Consider the following 21,704-nt stretch of genomic DNA (forward strand, 5'->3'; position numbering starts at 1 on the left):
TAAAAAAATTCAATTTTTTGTTAGTTTGTGTATTATCTTATTTAAGAAACATAAGAATTCAAAATTTATTTATTAATAATGAATATATTATCTTTAAGAAAATCAAAATATTTATGATACGTACGCACTAATAAAAATATATATTGTTGATGAATAATTGTCATGTATAAATAATTTAACATTTAATTTAAAAAATTTGAAGACATAAATGATAATTTATTTGATAATCTTTGAATTAATGATACATAAAAATAGCATTCATGGAGAAAATGACAAAAAAAGTTTTATTAAATGACATATATACATTTGTACTCTATGGTTAACTAATCTATACTTAGATCTAGAGTTTAGGGGTGATGTTTTGAAGACAAAGTTTCAAATTTAAAAAAAATAAATATTAAAATTTTCAAAATAAAATTTGGTCATTTTCCTCTTTGATGACTATTTTTGTGACAAAAACTTAAAATAAACTATTAATAAATAGATGTAATTATCCGGGGACAAAACACTGGTAAAAAAAAAAAAAGAAAAACAAAGATTTTGACTCCAAAAGATAAACTAAAGATTCCGGTACATTAAAAAGTGATATACTAAACGTCAAAACCCTAAATAATAAGAATTCAAAGCCACTTTCGTCTTTGGACGATCACAATGACTATGATGTCAGACCTTCCAGGAGATTTGCTAGAGGAGATACTCTGTCGCGTCCCTGCCGTATCTCTGAAACGTCTACGATCTTCATGCAAACGTTGGAACCGTTTATTCAACGATAAGCAATTCTCAACAAAGCACTTGGATAAAGCAGCAAAACAGTCTCTGGTTTTCAAGGTGACACAATATTCTAGGGCTTGTTTGATGAGTGTCAATCTCCATGGAACTCCATCTGTAGAGTTTAAAGGTGAGCTTCGCCTACTCGGTTCGCATTTGAACGCAAATCAGATCAAAATATCTAGAGTCTTTCACTGCGACGGGTTATTGTTATGTACTATCAGTAACGACACTAGAATCGTGCTTTGGAACCCGTTTACTGGTAAGACCAGGTGGATCCAACCAAGAAGTACAAAAAACTCATATGCTCTTGGATCCTACAAAGAACCTAGATGTGGAACTAGTAGCTACAAAATATTGAGCTATAGAACTTATAATGACCATGAGTTTGAAATATACGAGATTAACTCTAATACATGGAGAACTCTTGATGTCACTTCGATCTTCAAGCTATTGTATATTGGTACCAGCGTGTCTTTCAAGGGGAAGACGTATTGGTTTGCTTCCGATAGAGAAGATGAACAACTCGGCATGTTCTTGGTCAGTTTTGACTACACAACAGAGAGATTTGGACGCTTGAGTCTTCCTTGTAAGTATCCTGTAGGTTTTTTCCATGATGTGGCTCTATCCGTTGTTGGAGAAGAGAAGCTTTCAGTGTTATTACAACCAAGAAACACACGGGGGAAAGAGATATGGGTAACGAACAAGATCGATGGGACTAAAGAGGTGTCGTGGAGAAAGTTCTTAACAGTGGATTACCCCGAACGTGATTATTGGATTACTTTTACTTGTTTTTGGGTCGACGAGGAGAAGAAAGTCGCCCTATGTTGCGAGAAATGTATGTTCGACCGCAATACCAAGATCAAAGACTTGGTATACATTGCTGGGGAGGATAATGAAGTCAAACTACTTGATTTTGGAGCAGTTACATTTGGATCATGTTGGCCAGTTCTTGATTATTTTCCAAGCTTGGCCTATATCCAACCAGGTGGAGGCTTAAAGAAAAGAAAGAGAGAGAGGTGACTGCTACATCCAACATTTTTGTGTGTGCTTTCTTAATCTATCTTGGTCATGTCCTTTGAGCTGACAGTTCATTAACAAGTGGTCTTGTCCTTGGAATAGTTAATTAATGAATATTTATATATTTCATTAAAAACATATTAAACTCTTTAATTCATGTAAAATCATATTAAAAATTATTAAAAATACAATTACTTCAAAACTCTAAAGTAAATACACCATTCGCAATACGTCAAACAAAAAAGGAATACACCTTTAGAAAATTTCGATTTAATTAAATAATAATTTTGTATGAATGTTAGTTTGAACTGGAAACCTAAAATTATAATCTTTCAAGGTAAAATACACAACTACATGCATTGTCTATTTACAATTTGATTTCATTTTCTTGTTTGTAAAGGAAGATGGAACCCAATCAACAATATCTCTAAATTTTAGTTTTAAAAGCCACTTCTCGTTGCTTTTGACTTGTTCTAGAGACTAGAGTAGGCACGCAGTTCGATTTTTCGGTTAGTTAGGGTCAGTTTGTTTGGATCGGTCAAAATTTCACCGTAGTGATCCAAAAAAAATTGGATCAATTTGGTTTTTGATTACATTGGTTTCAAAATAACCGATTTTTTTAAGACACAACTTGCATTGAACTCAATGTTGAAGACTACAATGACAAGAGGAAATTAAACATCCTTTTGAAAACAAACCATAAACTACAACAACAAAAGTAATTAAATATAATAAGTCTTCATATGAAGTTATATTTGGAGAAGATGGGATCACTGGGGTTTTTTATCAACAGTACTGGCATATTGTTGGTAATCATATCGTTGAGGAAATCCAGAGTTTCTTTCGAACGTCTTCACTCCCGACTGGGTGGAACCATACGCAACTATGTCTACTGCCTAAAGTGTCTAAGCCAGATACTATGAAAGATTTGAGGCCAATCAGCTTGTGCTCGGTTCAGTACAAGATTATATCCAAGCTGCTGTCGGAGCGCATGAAACCAGTTATGCCGGTTCTAATCTCTGACACGCAAGGAGCTTTTGTCGCTGATAGATTGATCTCTGACAACATCATTGTGGCGCATGAGATGGTTCATGGCCTACGCACTAACAACTCGGTGAACGCGAAGTTTATGGCTATTAAAACCGATATGTCAAAAGCTTATGATCGCGTTGAGTGGAGCTTCTTGGAGACGTTGATGGAGAAGATGGGTTTTACTAGAAAGTGGGTGTGTTGGGTCATGGCTTGTGTGAGCACTGTGTCATATACAATCCTCCTGAATGGTCGGGAACACGGTTTTATCAGACCTGAACGTGGGATTCGTCAAGGTGACCCAATGTCCCCATTTTTGTTCATCATGTGTGCCGAAGCACTTGTGAGTGTGTTGAACAACGCTGAGCATAAAGGCCGTCTACATGGAATCCAGCTTGCAGCGGGAGGACCCTCGGTTCATCACTTATTATTTGCTGATGACAGTTTGTTACTATGCCAAGCTAACCTGATGGAGAGTGTTGAAGTTATCCGTTGTCTTAAGCTATATGGTCAGGCGTCTGGGCAGCAAATTAACCTTTCGAAATCATCAATCATCTTTGGTGATAGAGTTGAAGAGGGCATCAAAGCTGACATCAAACGAGTTCTTTCTATTGATAAAGAAGGGGGTGAGGGTACCTACCTTGGCCTCCCTGAGGTTTTCAAAGGATCAAAGAAACATATTTTGAACTTTATCAGAGAAAAACTCCAGAACAGAATCCAAGGGTGGTTTGCTAAATCTCTTTCGCCAGGGGGCAAGGAAATCCTCATCAAATCTGTCGGCCTAGCTCTTCCTATATATGCGATGTCAGTCTTTAAGCTTCCTAAAGACCTGTGTGCGAAGCTTACGTCTGCGTTAAGGGATTTCTGGTGGGGTGATGGAAGTGCTAGACGTAAACTACCATGGGTAGCATGGGAGAAGCTTTGCCAAAGTGATATTTATGGAGGCATGGGATTAAATATAAACCTGGACGTTTTATATTATGGAGGCATGGGATAAGTGCGGCTGCCAGGGGATACTTGCGTCTCAAGAAATCACTAATGTGGTTGAGCTTTTCCCTGTTTTTTCATCTTGCTGTTTTAGTACCTATTGGTACCTAGTTGTTCCTTGTTTTCTTGCTTATGTACTCCTATACGTTGCCATTCGTTGGCTCTGTTATTGAATTTCTTCAGTGTTAAAAAAAAAAAAATTTTGAATTAACTTAGAACAACGAACACGTATGCTCTCGGATCCTACAAAGAACCTCGATGTGGAACTAGTAGCTACAAAATATTGAGCTATAGGGCTTATTACTTATGAACATGAGTTTGAAATCTACGACATTAACTCTAATACATGGAGAATTCTTGATGCCACTTCGGACTTCAAGTTATTGTTTATTGGTACCAGCGTTTTTTTCGAGGGAAAGACATATTGGTTTGCTTCAGATAGAGAAGATGGACAACTCGGCATGTTCTTGGTTAGTTTTGATTATACAACAGAGAGATTTGGACGCTTGTAAGTGTCCGTCAGATTTTATTCAAGATGCGGCTCTATCCGTTGTTGGAGAAGAGAAGCTTTCAGTGTTATTACGACGTAAAAATTCACGGGAGAAAGAGATTTGAGTAACAAATTAATAAGATCGATGGGAGTAAAGAGGTGTCCTGGAGAAAGTTTTTAACGGTAGACCCCCCACCCCAAAGTGATATTTGGTTTAATTTAACTCGTTTTTGGTGGACGAGGAGAAGAAAGTTGCCCTAGCTATCTTATGAGAAATGTATGTTTGAACTTTGAACGCAAAGATTTGGTATACATTGCTGGGGAGGATAATGAAATCAAAGGAATTGATTTTGGAGCAGTTACATGCGGTTGGCCAGTTCTTGATTATTTTTCAAGTTTGACTTATATCTAGCCAGGTGGAGGCTAAAGAAAAAGAGGTGGCTCCTACATTCAACCTTTGTGTGTATTTTCTTGATCTAATCTTCGCTATGTCCTTTAAATTTTCAGTAATCCTTTGAGCAGATTTTTTAATTTTCAAGTGATTTTGTGCTTGGAATTAATTAATCAATGAATCTTTATATTTCATTAAGATGTGGCATTTATCAGAGATAGGAAGCTGATAACTGATGATGTTGTCTCCTTCGGAATTGTAACATAGGAGAGACATGTCACTCTCATACCTTTTGCCTAACTCAAACAACATAGACATAAAGTTTTGGAATCATCTTTAAAGGAGTGAGCGTGTGGATAATTTGTTCATCATAAAGCATTTTTACCCTTAAAGCTAAGAAAAGAGATGCAAATAGTAAGTTTAGTAATAGTCTAATATTAATATATGTCTTGGGAAGGAAAACTCAAGCTCTTGTGTACCTTTCTCCGCAAAGGCGCTAAGATCATTAATATCGGTGCCTCTTAAGGCTGACCCTTCAAAATAATAAACGAACCAATCGCGAGTCGCCACGTGTTGTGGGGTCCGCAAAACAGTGTTGAACCTGTTTCTTCCAAAAGCTCTCACGAGACACGGGTTCACAAAAACCAGATTATTATAATAATTTGATTTTCTTGGGAATTGTGTGAGTTTGTGTTATAAACCCCTAATGGGGATGCTCTAATGTTGCTCTAAGTTACCTCCATGAAGTGTCTAGGAGGAAAAATATCCACATCAGAAAACCTTAGTTAGAAAACGAAACAATTTACTGAGAATCAAACTGGAGCATTCTTCATGCACTATCTTTCCTTCTTCAACCACAAAGTTCATGAATCAAAACCGAAACCAAGCAACACACTGGTTGTAGAACCGGATTGCAAGTTGCCCAAAAAACTAGGACTGTTATTTGGGCTGGATTGAAGAGCAAACCGGGGTCTCGTTTGGGCCGATTATTTTATCAAAATTAGATAATAGTATTTACCTAAAGTAGTCCTAAAGTAAAAAAGTCTTTCTTTTTCTCACCCAGGTCATTCCCTTTGGATTCCAGATTCTTCTTATTTTCTACACATGCAATACTAACATTAGAAAGTGATCAATTTTCGTCTACATCATTTAGTTGTAGAGAATGGAGTTAGTCATGTCAGGTTGGGAATAAATGTTAAGATGATCTCGGGGAAGATATTATCAACGCAGGGAAAATTATCTAAATTTTTTTATGTGTTTTCAACTTTGAACTAAGAAGATATTAAAAAGATGTAAATTGTTTTTTTTTTTGCCTAAAAGAGATGTAAAAGGATGTAAGTTGTTGACCCAAAGAAAAACTGAAAACATTCACAACTTCAAAGTCCATAACTATGAGTAAAACGTATTAATTATAAGCATGTTAACTATTCGATTTCAAATCCAATAGCATGCATATATTTAGCTAAGACCGCGTTGTATATAGCATAGCACATATCTAAACTATTAAAATAACAGACTTAGACGGTCATACCTATAGTCCCTTGAATCACGGATACATGCATGCAAGTGAATTACATATAAAGCTTGTTAGTTAAAGAGGAAAATATTCGATAGTATTAATTTCGACGGAATGTTAACTCTAACAGAGGAAAAAAAACATTAGATGCGAGTTTTCTATTTTTCTTCAAATAGAAGACAAATTATAAAAATGAAACATAGCTGTAAAGGTGTTTTCATGGCTTAACTTATCATTTTTGTTTTCATCATGTGATCCCCCACCCCCAAAGTCAAAGGTTCTGCTCTCGATTGTCATTCGTCTCTTTACGAATAAACTAAATGACGTTTAGTACACGATGTACATCTTAATAAATCTATTAGCATAATGTAAATTACAGTATTACCAGGGATAAAACCAGCATAGTGTAAATTATATGTATAAACTCGCTGTTAACGTTTAACTCAAATTTTACAGGATTTACTCAAGTATAGGGAATTGTCAGCTAGGTTTACCCAAAGTAGAATTGAACTGGATCATAACAAAAACTTGAACTTTTTTTTTTTTGTTAAAGAACTTTAACATGAGTTATATATATATGGTTTACTTTTTATTGTAGAGTAAATCCCAATTAAAATGAGCTAAACTGAACTAGACTAATTTTCTCAAAGTGCAAACTTTGTTAGAAAAATAGAACATGATATTAAAATAAACGAAACAAAATTGTGGTTTCACTTTGGTGCATTTAAGAAATAACCAAATTACGCATTTAGTTTTTTTCCATTAGCAAAAAACTTTTTCATTTAATCATTAAATTTAAATAATATCTTAACTTCAGCAAAAGGCGCTACAACAAAAAGTAGCATGCGGTTCACTTTGTAGCAAAGTGATTCCCCCTAAACTTGCATGTAAAAATACATATAAGTTAGCATTAATTTAAACTTGTGAAGTTGTTATACCCATTAATTTATATTACTTGGAACTGCATAAAGTGGAATCTAAACTCTTCTTAACAATTTTGTTAGATATATCGTCATACATGAAAGTGTATCGATTGGCTAGTTTAATATGAGGTTGACTTGACGGTAAGATTGATTACCTATCACAACTAAGGATCATGCTTGTTTCTCTCTTTTGTTTTCATTCAAAATTCAATTGATATTTACAATATTCCAACAAATAATATCTTTTCGGGATCATTTAAATTCAGTGTAATAAGATCATCGATATACTGTTGTATGTTTTCCACTGTGTCTATATAAAATATTGGCCTTATTATACAATTTTGATGATAATTAGTGATTAGGCAAATAAAAACTGCTATATCATACACATATATATATAATTAACAATTTTTAACAAACCCAATTTCTAATTTTAAACCGAAAACTCAAACCAAATTGATGATCGTATTCGTATATACCATCAGATTTTAACTCAAACCTAAATTTTAACCAGATCATCTTATGATGGCACCCTCACGACTGTGAAGACATACTCACTGGTCAAGGCTTTTGATGTATACTAGTTAATTATTGTGAAATTTTAATAATTATAGTTGAGATTCTAATTGTAATCTCAACTATATTGTGAAATTTTTAGCCTACTAGTTAACATAATACTATTTTAGAGACCTATTTGCGATCAACAAAAGAGCTTGAAGCATGTATAGAAAATAATGTTGTTTTGTTATGTATATAAATTAAAGCCAATGTGTTAATATTTGTTTAATTGACCATCCTTAGAAATAGGAACAGTTATTTTTTTATATCAGGAACAGCTTACTTAGAAGATTACAAAACCCCAACTTGATAATAAAGAAATCTACATATTTATCTATATAAACCCTATCAGAGTACTTGAACCACATCAGAAAACTATCAAATCCTAAAGCACACAACAATTGAAAAAAAAAAAATTCTATCTTTTTAGGTTTGGCAATGGCTCTAGCCAAACACACAAGAGTTCAGATATTGGGATGCATACTCCTTGCATCACTCGCACTAACAATGGCTGATACACCACCGGGCATAGCCAAAAACCCGAGCCATGCAACATGTAAGATCAAGAAGTACAAACATTGCTACAACTTAGAACATGTTTGCCCCAAGTTCTGCCCTGACTCTTGTCATGTTGAATGTGCTTCTTGCAAACCCATATGTGGCCCTCCTTCCCCCGGCAGTGATGATGATGGTGGCGAAGATGACGGTGGATACACTCCTCCGGCTCCAGTTCCACCTGTTTCACCACCACTTCCTACACCTTCTGTGCCAAGCCCTACCCCCCCAGTTTCACCACCACCTCCAACTCCTACACCAGCCGTTCCAAGTCCCACTCCACCGGTTTCACCACCACCTCCAACTCCTACACCGGCTGTGCCAAGTCCCACGCCACCGGTTTCACCACCACCACCTTCTCCTACACCAGCTGTGCCAAGTCCAACTCCACCATCTTCACCACCACCTCCTACTCCTACACCAGCCGTCCCAACTCCTACACCTCCTACACCGTCTGTGCCAAGTCCTCCAGGTACTCCCACTGCACCGGTCCCTCCATATTCCCCACCTGCGACTCCTACTCCCTCCATTCCAAGTCCTACTCCTACATCTCCCGGCTCTACTCCTCCTTATGTCCCTCCGTCCTCTCCTACTCCAACCCCGCCATCCGATGGAGAGGCAGGAGCAGGAGTAAGAAGAGCCAGGTGTAAGAAGAAGGGCTCTCCTTGTTACGGAGTTGAGTATAGTTGCCCGGCCGATTGTCCCCGTTCTTGTGAAGTTGACTGCGTTACTTGCAAACCTCTTTGCAGTATGTCCTCATTTACATCCAACTCCGCTTTAATTCCTTCTTATACGATCAATAAATACATGCTAACTAATGATATTACGTTGCGATGCAGATTGCGACAAACCGGGATCGGTTTGCCAAGACCCACGTTTTATTGGAGGAGATGGTCTCACCTTTTACTTCCACGGCAAGAAAGACTCCAACTTCTGCCTCATCTCCGATTCTAACCTTCACATCAACGCACATTTCATCGGTAAACGAAGGTCTGGTATGGCACGTGACTTCACATGGGTCCAATCCATTGCTATCCTCTTCGGCACTCACCGTCTCTACGTCGGAGCCCTTAAGACCTCCACGTGGGACGATTCTGTTGACCGGATCTCCGCCTCTTTTGATGGACATGTTATCTCACTTCCTCAACTAGATGGTGCCACGTGGACTTCTTCTTCCCTTGGAGTATACCCTCAGGTCTCGGTCAAACGAGTCAACGCTGACACTAACAACCTAGAGGTATAAACTTTTTGTTATATTTGTAATATTTTTAGATAATAGTCTGAACTGAGATTCTTGATAATCAGTTAATAACTCGGTGTAACGCATTTATTCAGGTTGAAGTAGAGGGCATGCTTAAGATCACAGCAAGAGTGGTGCCAATAACAGTGGAAGATTCAAGAATTCATGGTTACAATGTAACAGAAGACGACTGTCTCGCTCATCTCGACTTAGGCTTTAAGTTCCAAGACCTTAGCGACAACGTCGATGGTGTTTTGGGACAAACGTATAGGTCTAACTACGTAAGCCGAGTCAAGATCGGAGTCCACATGCCTGTGATGGGTGGTGATAGGGAATTCCAGACCAGCGGACTTTTTGAACCTGACTGCTCAGCCGCAAGGTTCACTGGGTACAGAGGTAGCAACGGTGGCCGGAGTAAAATGGAGCTCCCTGAGATGAGTTGTGCAAGTGGCGTAGGTGGCAAGGGAGTGGTCTGCAAGAGATAGACGTTTCTTTGCTCTAAATTTTATTACTATTATACTAAAATATACCACTATACAATATGGTAAGTGGTAACTATAATATATAACTAATTAATAAATTTGTAACACGGTTTTTTTTCTGTAACAATAATATCATGGAGAAAGGAAAATGTAATTTTACTATTCTTGAACTGAATGAATTTGAATTTATGTTTAATCTCTAGTGTTTTAATAATTAATGGTTTGGGCAAATTGTAAAATATGATCATGTTAAGTTATGGAACAAAATTAGATACATGTCAATTGTCAAGTAAAAAAACATTATCACCTTTTAGATCATCTGAGTTGTAATTTATATTCTACTAGCAAAATATTGTTTCGCTAGAATATTAATTTCTTAGTAACTTTGGTTAATGTGCTACCACGTAAAGGTAGCGCATGCCGACCACTAAGACCATCATTATCGCGGTATCAAGAGGAGGGTTTTAAGCTAATTTCGGTTTTAAAATAAACGGTAAAGCTCCTCCAGTCACTTTCTCTGTCAATGGAAGAGAGTATCATATGGGTTACTATCTCACCGATGGGATCTATCCAAATTGGGCAACTTTTATCCAATCAATTCCACAACCACAAGGGCCGAAAGCTGTTTTATTTGCTCAAAATCAGGAAGCTGTCCGAAAAGATGTCGAGCGTGCATTTGGAGTATTGCAAGCTCGTTTCGCTATTGTCAAAAATCCAGCGCTGTTTTGGGACAAAGCCAAAATTGGGAAGATTATGAGAGCGTGTATCATACTACATAATATGATTGTAGAAAACGAAAGAGATGGATACAGTCTATTTAATGTTGCGGAGTTCCAACAAGTAGAAGACAACGGAACTTCACAAGTCGATCTCGGTTTTTCACAGGAAATGCCTACAAATATCGCCAATATGATGCATTCTCGACAAAGAATTCGTGATGAACCAACGCATCACCAACTAAAAGCTGATTTGGTTGAACATGTATGGCATAAATTCGGATCTGATGAAGACGACAACTGATGAAGCTTCGTTCCAATAATTCTCCTTTATTTTACTAATCTTTTTTATATTTTATTTTAATTCTATATTTAAAATATTATGTATAATAATTTTATTAATAAATTTTAAGTTGCCTAAAATAATGTTTTTTTTTTAAAAACCCTAAAATTAGAACCTTGCAATGGACGCACATATTTGAAGATCTCTTATTTAGGTTTCTTAATGTCACTTTTCCAACTTAATAATATTTAAAAATTAATTAGCACCCCTAAGTGGGTATCAAGGATAATGGTGCTCTAAGTCGCTTCACAATGAAGTGATCCCATAAAGATGGAAAACATATGCATGATTCAAATTTTTATCGCTAATAAAACGTAATGCATGTCTTGTTTCCAATTCCAATTGAATAACTTGATTTTGTTTTAGTTACAAAAAAAAACTTGATTTTTTTTTCTTAACTCTAAAAGTCTAAAACCAAGAAAAGTTACACAACCTTGGTTTCTGTGTCTGTTAAGAATAAGGATTTTAACATATACAAATGTGGATTTTGGATTATCTTTTACACAATGCGAATCATATAACTTGTATTTCCATTTTATATCATTAATTAATGTCTGTCTCCAGGTCTCTCTTCCAATACACAACCGGAAACATCTACTACTTTATCAAAGACAGACTGAAACTATAAATAAACCATGAAGTGTTTTAAAGTCGGGATACAAATTAAAGACGTACGCAACCAACGTATAATTATGTACAGTAATATTCAAGAAAAGAAGGAAAAGAAAACATACCGTAAAAATCCAAGATCAACAACAAGAAACCACAACACAATGAATGGATTTCATTATCTCATTGATTTAAACACATCAACGTCTGCCTATAAAGAACCTCTCTCTAATTAAGATTAACTCCTTTCTGGCTTCACTGGTTGCCAAACGGTTCTTCGGAGATTCTTCACAACACCTAAGTCCCACCTTAAAAACCATTATCAAGCACTCATCAAGAGGGAAACCAGCTCTGAGACCGCTATTAAGAATAGAATTGTCTGCAATGTCCAACACCCTCTCTGGCAACGCCAACTTGATGTAGCTGTTTAGGGTAACGTTTCCCCCAAATAAATCATTTGTTGGTCGTTTTCCAGTGAACATTTCCAAAAGAAGAACACCGAAGCTATACACATCACCATATATTGATGGTTGTCCTCCCATTCCATATTCTTCCCCATAATTCACAGAAACAAGAGTATAATTAAAAAAAGAGAGAGTACAATCATTTTCTTCACTCAAACAGTACTGATGTGTGATAGAGTTTTACCTGGTGGGGCATAGCCGATGGTTCCCCTGACGCCGGCCGAGCTTAGATGGTTGAAAAAAGACTCCTGATCAAGTTTCATGAGCAGCCGAGCAATGCCAAAGTCGCTAACATGGCCAGTCAGGTCTTTGTCTAGGAGGACGTTGCTGGGCTTGAGATCACAATGAGCTATAGGTTCATGGCAATAAACATGAAGATATTCCAAAACAGAAATAACATCTACGGCAATGTTGAGCCTTTCAAAGAGGGTCAAGGTTCTTGAGGGTCTACGAATCTCTTCCACTTCCTCTGGATGCAGCCACATATCTAGGCTTCCGTTCGGCATTAACTCATAGATAAGAGCTCTGAAATCGTTTCCTTGAAGATCAGTACTCGAACAAGCCGTCAGTAGTTTCACAAGATTACGATGCCTTATGTCCTTGAGGGATTCACATTCTGTCAGAAAGCTCTTCATAGCTCCACGTCTCTGAAGGTTTAGAACTTTCACTGCAACGACCTTGTTCTCTGTTGGAAGAAATGCCTTAAACACCGTACCAAAACTACCTGATCCAATCAAATTGCTGGAAGAGAAGCCATCTGTCGCATTTCTTAGATATGCATAACTTATCTTTTCATGGACAACCTCTCGTGTGGAAGAAGATGTTGAATTACTGCTCAGCTGGTTATTCTTTATTTTTCTGAACCAACATAAAGAAATATACGCCATGATGAGCACCATCAAAAGCAAAGCTATGCCTATGCTTAACTCAATGGTCACTTTCTTCGAACCAGATGAATGGCTTGGTTGTGCTTGCACGATACATTGATTTAGTTTCAGTTCCTTGATACCTCCACAGAGATATTTGTTTCCAAATACTAAAACAACAGTAGCATTCCTAAATTTTCCTTCTGTTGGCACCTCTCCCTCGAAGTTGTTAATGGATAGATTTAGATACTCCAACAAGGAAAAGTTTCCAAAATATCCAGGTATACTTCCAGAGAAATCATTGTTCGAGAAATCAAGTATTTTAGCACCCATCAACCCTTTTATATTTGGAATATCACCATAAAAAAAATTACCTTGTAGATAAAGATTCTCCAATGAGAGACAATTTCCCAAGACTTGAGGGAGATGCCCATATAATTTATTATGTGCAACAGACAGTGTGCAAAGACGTTCTAGTGGTTTAATATACTCGGGAAGAGAGCCTGTCAAGGAATTATTTGACAAGTCGAGGTAAACAAGGGACTGAATTTGCATAATCTCCTGAGGTATTGTCCCGTTCAACTTATTAGACCCAATACGGAAATATAATATGTATTTGCACTGACCAAGACTGGGAGGAATAGTTCCTTCAAAACTATTGTTAGACAAATTGAGTTTTTCTAACCAGGTGATGTTGCCTATTGAAGAAGGTATCTCTCCAGACATTCTATTTGACGTGAGGTTTAAGAACACCAATCTAGAAAGCTTTCCAATGGAACTTGGCAGTGGTCCGGTCAACAAGTTTTCGCGCAGCACAAGTTTTTGTAGGCTTACGAGATTCCCAATGCCATAAGGAATGGTTCCAAAGATGAAATTTGTTCCAAGGTCTAATTTCCAGAGGTTGGTGGACAGGTTCGTTATAGAGGTAGGCAAGACACCTCCAAGCCTATTTCTATTAACAAGTAATGTCTGAAGTTGGGTACAATTACTCAAAGCCTTAAGAAATTCAAGATCTCCAGAGGAGTAACTTCCCAAAGAATTATTGTGAAGTCTTAGTGTTTTCAAATTCTTTAGTTTTCCAAAGCTCGAAGAAATACTTCCTGTCATTTTGTTTTGCTCGATTGAAAACTCTTGAAGATTTGAAATATTTGAAAGTGTTGTTGGGATAGGCCCTGTGAAACTATTAGTTCCCATCTCTAAAAGTCGAAGTTTTGGTAGTAGATTACCAAAATCAGGCTTTAGGCTACCCGAAAAAACATTACCAAACATGTTCAAGTACTCAAGCGAGGAAAAGTTGTAGATGGAAGGAGGAAAACCGCCTGAGAATTTGTTCTCTCCTAATCCAAGATGCACCAATTGAGTCAATCTAGCTAGATCATCAGGAATTCTTCCTTCTAAATTGTTCTTTGAAAAACTAACTCGCGCGAGTGATGTCAAGTTTCCTAGAGATGCAGGTAACTTCCCTCTGAGGTTGTTTGCACCAAAATCTAAAGTTTCAAGCTTCTCCAATGATTCTAGTTCTGAAGGAACACCTCCTCCAAGATGATTATGCCATAAATCAAGGTCCAACAATCTAGAGCAGTTAAATAGATTGTCTGGAATTTCTCCTTCGAGAAAATTAAAGCTTATATTCAAATACTTAAGTCTAAACAAGTTTCCCACCTCGTAAGGGATGGTTCCACCAATAGAGTTATCAGAGAGATTAAGTGATATGAGAAAGGAAATATTACCAATAGATGGTGATATCATTCCCCTTAACTGGCATCCTCCAAGGTTCAAACGGGTTACTCTCTTGTTTTTGAGGCCGCATGTAACCCCTTTCCAATTACAGAGAGGGGATGAGTTATTCCACGAGGATAATGCATCTTGATTCTCTTCAGAAACTTGAGATTTGAAGTCGAGCAATGCTTTCCTATCAGGTTCATCGGTAAAACCATATGCTTCATGTAACATGAGAGCACTGAAAGAAAATAAAAGAAACAATCTCATTCTTCTCTCTCTCTCTTTTTGGTTAAAAGCTCTTCGTGCAGGACAGTGAATAATATATGACACGAAGCAAATGCATAATGTATTTATCTTATTGTTGTTGCTATGCAACGCTGAAGATATTCATTGGCTCACAACCACATATAGAAAACTGCAAGACTTTTTAAAATTCTCGCGTACTTGTCGTCAACCTCCTTGTCCTCGGAGTCAAGTATCCCACTAGTCTCGTGTCTTATTATTTTCCAAAAACAAGTTTCTTGGTGTATTTTTTCCAAACGGTTTATTTACAAGAAGATAGTGCAAGTTACTCTATGACTACAAGACAAGTCTTTTGTCTTCAGAGACTTGTACTCGAGCAATCTTTGCTTATCAGTTACATGAGTAATTTGAAGCAAAGGTAGCATACGAGCAACCAAAAGAAACAGTTCCATGCTTGTCACTTAAAAAAACAACACAAATAATTCGTTTTTGGTCAAAATGTTTTTGGTCTTTCTCATATTTTGCAGTAAAGTAAATAGATATATCATACATGACTGGAAAATAAGAACATTGATTGCATTATGACTGGTGAGAAGTCCAAATAAAAGTGGGAACTAAACGGGGAAACATAAATAGTAACACAACATCCATCAGGGTGCAGAGAAGCAACAAACAGAAGTAACAACAGAAGTGCTGCTATCACTGTACTGATACAAATATTAATCACATGTATTAGGAGTAGCCATGACATATCTGTGATTTCAACATACACCAACTAGCTTCTACACAGTCTTCAGCAAATCCAATTATAATAACCGCATAAATTACAGTCAAATTCAAATATCTGAGATGGCAAAAGAAATCACTTTTTCGATCTTGAACAAAGGGGTAGGCTTTTTGGGCTACATATAAAAATTTGTATTCAGCTTGAAGTAGAGGGCATGCTTGAGTTGAGTGGTGCAAATAACGATGGAAGATTCGAGAATTCATGGTTACAACGTAACGGAAGACGACTGTCTCGCTCATCTCGACTTAGGCTTCAAGTTCCAAGACCTTAGCGACAACGTTGATGGTGTTTTGGGACAAACGTATAGATCTAATACGTAAGCCGAGTCAAGATCGGATCATCGGAATACACATGCCTGTGATGGGTGGTGACAGGGAATTCCAAACCACCGGACTTTTGCACCTGACTGTCCAGCCGCAAGGTTCACCGGTACCAGAGGTAGCAACGGTGGCCGTAGCAAACTGGAGCTCCCTGAGTTGTGCAAGTGGTCTGCAAGAGATGGACGTTTCTTTGCTCTAAACTTTACTACTACTACTATACAATATGGTAAGTGATAACGATAATATTATAACTAGTTAATAAATTTGTAACACGGTTTTTTCTGTAACAATAATATCATGGAGAAAGGAAAAATTACATTTTTACTATTCTTGAACTGAATGAATTGTGAATTTATAGTATTCTCTTCTTTTTGCGTTTTAATAACTAAACGATTTGAGAAAATTGAAAAATATGATCATGATGAAAACAAAATGTTGTAAAATAAAATTAGATAATTGCCAAGTAAAAAAAAATACATCATCTTTTGGATTATCTGAGTTTTAAAATATTTTTATATTATTATTGTTTTGCATCCAACAAAATGTGCTACCACGTAAAGGTAGCATGCCGACCACTGACTCGCTTCATAATAACGTGATACTCCCGTAAAGATGGAAAACATGCATAATCAAATTATTTTCACTCATAAAACGGAAGACTTCTCTTGTTTCCAATTACAATTGAATAACTTGTTTTTTTTTCAACCTTGGTTTCTTTGTCTGTGTTAGGTATTTTAACATATACAAAAATGAGTTTTGTACTCTCTTTTATAGAATGAGAATCATATTGGCCACTTGTATTCCCATTTTATATTTCATCAATGTCGCCTCCAGATCTATCTTGCAATACACAGCAAGAAACATCTACTTTATCGAAGCCAAAGACTGTGAAACTATAAATAGACCATGAATTGTTTTATGATTCCAAATAATAAAAAGTCGGAATACAAATTAAAGACGTAAGCAACCAACGTATAATTTGGTGTAGTAACATTCAAGAAAAGAAGGAAAAAAAAAACACAACAGTAAAATCCAACATCAACAACAAGAAACCACACCACAATGAATGGATTCATCTCATTGATTTAAACACTCCCTTGTTTTTTTCTTATGTACACATCTTCCTTCTTTTAAATCATCATTCTTCAATCGCTATCAAACTCATCTTCATCTCCAAAAGAGAACACAGATGCATCAGCTGCCATAACCTTGAACTCACTACTCTCTGAGCTTGGCACGTTGACCCCTGACCCTGTGGGTTTCTCTGTCGCTTCAGCCTTGCTAACCGTTCCTTGCACCGGCTGTGATGATGATGACCCCTTGTTTCCAGAAATAGACACTTTCTCAGTCGCACGAGCCAGACCAGAGGTTTCATCTGAGCTCTGTTTGGCTTCTGGGGTTTGAGAAGAAACAGATGATGTGGTTTTGTTTGGACCAGTTGAGTCTGCTTCGTTGTCAGAGAAGACATCGTCCTTATCAGGGTTCTGTGTTTCTTTCTTAGGTGCTGGAACAGGTGTAACACCCTCTGCAGGGGAAGAATTAGCTGCTGAAGTTTCTTCAGGTGCCTTGGATGCTGGTTCAGAACTTGGTTTTGGAGGGATTGTTGAGTCAATATCAGCAAGAACAACTTCGACCATAAACCCAGGCGAAGGTAGCTTCCTCTGTATTGGAACAAAGATCAAACACAAATGAATATATATCATTTCAAATCCAAGAACTGATGGAGCAGGAGCTCAACCTAGACTTAAAACACAAAGTCAAACATTAAAGTATATTACCTTGTCAAACCCGTCAAGCTCACTGGTTTTTAGGATCACTCTGTTTTCCATCATTGTCGTGTTTAACCAGCTGAGAAGAAGAAAAAAAGAAAAGATTCGTGAGTGACATTGAAAGGAATATTATTTGGATTTGGATAACAAGGTGCGAGCTTCCTAACCAGTAAAAGTCTCCTTGGCGGTCGTGGAAATGGATTTTGAAGTCCCCAGCCAATTCTGTTAGACCAGGCTCTCCGGGTAAGGCAAAGACCATAACCCCTTTCTTTGGCGCACTGAACCAAAAGTCTTCTGGCTGCAAAAGCGTGAAAATTCCTAAATGATTATACAGTGCAAATTCACAAAGGCTTCTTCAACAAAAAAACGGATCTCGCAATGAAGTAATAACAGTGGCTTACCGATAAATCCTTGGTCCGAAGATGTTTTTTCGTGGTAAAGAGAACACCTGCATATAAGTTAGAAGCAGACATTAGCTTAGCATGATACTTGTCAATGAACAATGATCGACCAACACACCATTGTGATCTGAAATGGTGATGGATGGCCTGATCCAATAGGGACACCTGTGGAGCCGGAATCCCCTAAGCATACACCTAAATAAAAGGAATTGCAAGATGTCAACAACCAACTGTATGCTACATTAAGGTATATAAATAAGCAGCTTACTTGCGGCCTGGTTGATTTTCCCCGTTGAAGTAGGTCAATATTCGTTCAAAGTATTTCACATATCTCTACAAAATAATAATGATTAAACAGACTCACTAGTCAGAGGAAGAGCAAGTAACGTTTTAATATAGGCGGTTTAATTATATAAATAGCACAACTAGGCTTACAATTTGGCTAGGTAGCACAAGCCCTTTTCCATCCACACATCGTTTCTGATTGTAGAAGTCCATGCACTCTTCCGCAGTTGGAAAAAACTATTAAAGAGAAGGAACATGATTGGTTTCCCTGTGTTTGACAATGTTTTTTCACAATGTTTTGATAAATGTTTAACCTTCAGATACAGAAGAAGACTACATATCATAAGCCCTGTCCTGGCCATTCCCGCCTTACAGTGAACAACCACAACATTCTCTATGTCCTCCTTCAACCACGAATATGCACTTTGGCAAAATGAGGTAATCAAATGGATTGGCGGGCAATTGTGATCATCAAATGGGAAACTGGCCACCTGGAAGCAAAAATAGAAGTGCAGAAAAGATGTTTAGGGACAATAAACTGGCAAAAGAAGCAGGGCAACTAGTTTACTATTGTGCCTGCATAATTTGAATATAGCTTTGAACCTAGAAACATAAATCATTTGGAACAGAAAATTGAGCCACTTCATTGCAGCGGGTACTAACATGATAACGTCCAATAGTCTAGGTAAGATACTTGTCACAATCTTAAACAGAACCATTTTTGATCTAACTGTTCCATAAGTACCTCGGAGTTAAGTAACTTGAAACAGTGCAATGGGTGATCTATGGAGCTATTTTCCTAAGTTTTGACTAAGGTTCTAGTACTCAAAGAAATCATACGATGGTCAAATGCAAGGAAAAGAGGCAAAAAAAAAAGATATATACATACCTTCCCTTCAAATAGTGATACATCATACAACCTCTCTGAACAAAGATTATAAACCTTGTATTTTCCCTACAAGAAGAAAGAAATTAAAAGAAAGCACCTTGACTTACACTTACAAATTCTTAGAGACACATCGAGTATCGAAATGCTAAATTTTGAAAGCAAAATAGTGATACTACCTTGTGCTGAGTTTCAAGAAAGTTAATAACTTCTTCCATCTGGTTGCGGTAGAAACCCTGCATCGATATTTTGAACAAACATAGACGACCATATTAACTTCAACTAAAATCTGGCAGCAAAAACTAAAATAGAGCAAATCCAGGGGAAAGGATTACAAGCATACAAATTGACTCCTCTTACCTCGACATATCCAAAAAAGCCAGAACTCATATCACCAGCAGGAAACCCCATTGCAATAATGTTCTCTGTTATGTAAGTCAGATCCAAATCAAACCCTCCTTCCTGCACCACAAGTAGAGCAAAATAAACATCTAAATTTCAGATAAGGAAGATATCTAGCATGGAAGTAACTGGGGATATAAGTCAACTCTACCTGGTATCTTCTTTTGTTCTGGGACACAGCATGACGAGCCTTGACCTGAACTGCCTTGACAGCGTTCTTTGACGTATCAACCAAACCTTTAGTAATCGCCCCAAACAAACCGGGCTGTGCAGAAGATGAAGCTCCGTCCGTGGTCTCATCTGGTTGAGGAGATTTGGGAGACAAACGAAGCCCCAACCCGCTTGTAAATTTCGCAAAGGCGGACTTTTCAGAGTTATCAACATCAGAGGTGGAAGCAAAGGGCTGGGGAACCTTCAAGCTTTTGGCCCACGTTGAGATCCCAGAGGCAGATAGCTTTGACGCTACTCCTTTAGGTGAATCATCATTTCCAGCTTCTACAGCAACAGGAGGAGGGTGAGCATCTGGTGTGACCGTAGCAGGGAGATTCTGTGATTCAGATGACATTGTTTTCAATCTTCTCCAAAGAAGGTCTCAAAAGGAACACACTAAAGGTTGATCCTAGAATCCAAAATGTGAATAATCGATATTGCAAATCCTCTTTCTGCATACATCACATACAAAAAACACAATGAGTGAGATAATTTCATAAAATTTAATCTAAAAAGTCAGGAATATTGAGACTTTTAACATCAAAATCAAGATAAAATGTAGAGAATTGAATCTGATTTTTCACGGAACTAATTATAATCATTTGCTCTGAATATTAACTTAGCAACCAAAAATTAAATATCGCAAGCAATCAGATCACCAAAATAGAATCATATCTCAAAAAAAAAAAATGACGGAATCATTCAAAACATACAAAAGCAATAGGAGCAAGGAAGAACCTCATAGATCGAGAACCGAATCCAAAAAGAAGAAGCTCCGGGGATGAAGTTGACAAAATTTGACGCGCGCGAGGTGGAGGAGGAGGCTAGGGCTCGATGGAGAGATGATTGATAGATAGATTGGGGGAAAACAGTTTTGGATTGGAGATCCAATGTCACGTGCGAGTTCCGGTCAACAGACAACAATTAATCACAACCGTTAGTTCTGGAGACCTTTTGGATCTAACGTATATTTCTCGACTTTATATATTTAACTAGGTGGTAGGCGCGCCATGCGCGGAGTGAATAGATTAAATAGAAATTATAATTTTTAATCTATAAATATTAGAAAGGTAAAAGTTATAATCACAAATATTTCATGTTATATAATAAAAGATTGAAGGACATTGTGCATGTTTATAAAAGATAAGTTTTGATTTTTTTTTTAACTTGTGTAATTGGTTAGGTGTAATTGGAGTAAATTTTATGAAAGTAAATCTATAATAATAATTTACAACTTGTGTAATTGGTTAGATTTTTTATTTTTTATTTTAAACTTGTTTAATAATGTTTCTCAAGTAAATCTCTCAAATTTCATGTGTGATTTTTAATTAGCCATGTGAATTTAAATAAATTTATAGTAACTTTCCTATATTAATCGAAATCAAAATGCGTTTGCATATATCAGTTTTCTATTTTTTGGCTATTGCATAAATTACGGTCTTTAAATTAGCGAAAGAAATCAATTAAATTAGTAAGTTATTTTCATTAATTTAGCGATTCGATTATTCAAAAGTTATATAATTCAAGTAAATAAATAGGGAATCAATCGAAGAATTTAAATTCAAGTAAATAAATAGGAAACCAAGCCAAGCATTTAAATAAATTGCGGACTAAATAGAGATTAAAACTTTTAATCTATAAATATTAGAAAGGCAAAATTTATAGTCACAAATATTTCATGTTATATAACGAAAGATTGAAGGATATTGTGCATGTTTATAA

At 36.8% G+C, this 21,704-nt stretch overlaps 4 protein-coding genes across 4 annotated transcripts; 2 read left to right on the forward strand and 2 right to left on the reverse strand.

The window, feature by feature from the left end:
* Nucleotides 1-592: 592 nt before the first annotated feature.
* Nucleotides 593-2,027, forward strand: LOC106428345 (probable F-box protein At5g47300). Its single transcript, XM_013869089.3, has one exon. It carries the CDS (start codon nucleotides 652-654, stop codon nucleotides 1,789-1,791), a length of 1,140 nt encoding a protein of 379 aa, XP_013724543.2. The 5' UTR covers nucleotides 593-651; the 3' UTR covers nucleotides 1,792-2,027.
* A 5,817-nt stretch (nucleotides 2,028-7,844) lies between these two features.
* LOC125609541 lies at nucleotides 7,845-10,186 on the forward strand. Its single transcript, XM_048781019.1, has 3 exons — nucleotides 7,845-8,985; nucleotides 9,077-9,474; nucleotides 9,573-10,186. The coding sequence occupies exons 1-3, from the start codon at nucleotides 8,121-8,123 to the stop codon at nucleotides 9,960-9,962; spliced, it is 1,653 nt and encodes a 550-aa protein (XP_048636976.1). The 5' UTR covers nucleotides 7,845-8,120; the 3' UTR covers nucleotides 9,963-10,186.
* A 1,473-nt stretch (nucleotides 10,187-11,659) lies between these two features.
* On the reverse strand, nucleotides 11,660-15,247 carry LOC106428344 (probable LRR receptor-like serine/threonine-protein kinase At3g47570). Its single transcript, XM_013869088.3, has 2 exons — nucleotides 12,276-15,247; nucleotides 11,660-12,177 (listed from the first exon to the last, which is right to left on the reverse strand). Exons 1-2 carry the CDS (start codon nucleotides 14,944-14,946, stop codon nucleotides 11,828-11,830), a joined length of 3,021 nt encoding a protein of 1,006 aa, XP_013724542.3. The 5' UTR covers nucleotides 14,947-15,247; the 3' UTR covers nucleotides 11,660-11,827.
* A 1,682-nt stretch (nucleotides 15,248-16,929) lies between these two features.
* Nucleotides 16,930-20,890, reverse strand: LOC125608920 (phosphatidylinositol 3,4,5-trisphosphate 3-phosphatase and protein-tyrosine-phosphatase PTEN2A-like). Its single transcript, XM_048779569.1, has 13 exons — nucleotides 20,721-20,890; nucleotides 19,924-20,434; nucleotides 19,731-19,832; nucleotides 19,550-19,606; nucleotides 19,374-19,439; nucleotides 18,799-18,975; nucleotides 18,635-18,721; nucleotides 18,468-18,532; nucleotides 18,318-18,394; nucleotides 18,200-18,246; nucleotides 17,966-18,096; nucleotides 17,808-17,877; nucleotides 16,930-17,690 (listed from the first exon to the last, which is right to left on the reverse strand). The coding sequence occupies exons 2-13, from the start codon at nucleotides 20,335-20,337 to the stop codon at nucleotides 17,175-17,177; spliced, it is 1,809 nt and encodes a 602-aa protein (XP_048635526.1). The 5' UTR covers nucleotides 20,338-20,434; nucleotides 20,721-20,890; the 3' UTR covers nucleotides 16,930-17,174.
* Between the last annotated feature and the right edge of the window lie 814 nt (nucleotides 20,891-21,704).

This window comes from Brassica napus, chromosome A5 (assembly GCF_020379485.1).
Source record: "Brassica napus cultivar Da-Ae chromosome A5, Da-Ae, whole genome shotgun sequence".
NCBI classification, from domain to species: Eukaryota; Viridiplantae; Streptophyta; class Magnoliopsida; order Brassicales; family Brassicaceae; genus Brassica; species Brassica napus.

Coding starts and splice junctions, on each gene's coding strand:
- LOC125609541 (XM_048781019.1), top strand. CDS start 8,121: ATGGCTCTAGCCAAACACACAAGAGTTCAGATATTGGGATGCATACTC. Junction 8,986..9,076: donor TACTTGCAAACCTCTTTGCA/GTATGTCCTCAT, acceptor GTTGCGATGCAG/ATTGCGACAAACCGGGATCG. Junction 9,475..9,572: donor CTGACACTAACAACCTAGAG/GTATAAACTTTT, acceptor GCATTTATTCAG/GTTGAAGTAGAGGGCATGCT.
- LOC125608920 (XM_048779569.1), bottom strand. CDS start 20,337: ATGTCATCTGAATCACAGAATCTCCCTGCTACGGTCACACCAGATGCT. Junction 18,247..18,317: donor CACCATTTCAGATCACAATG/GTGTGTTGGTCG, acceptor ACTTATATGCAG/GTGTTCTCTTTACCACGAAA. Junction 18,097..18,199: donor TTCGGACCAAGGATTTATCG/GTAAGCCACTGT, acceptor ACGCTTTTGCAG/CCAGAAGACTTTTGGTTCAG.
- LOC106428344 (XM_013869088.3), bottom strand. CDS start 14,946: ATGAGATTGTTTCTTTTATTTTCTTTCAGTGCTCTCATGTTACATGAA. Junction 12,178..12,275: donor CATCGGCTATGCCCCACCAG/GTAAAACTCTAT, acceptor ATTATGGGGAAG/AATATGGAATGGGAGGACAA.
- LOC106428345 (XM_013869089.3), top strand. CDS start 652: ATGACTATGATGTCAGACCTTCCAGGAGATTTGCTAGAGGAGATACTC.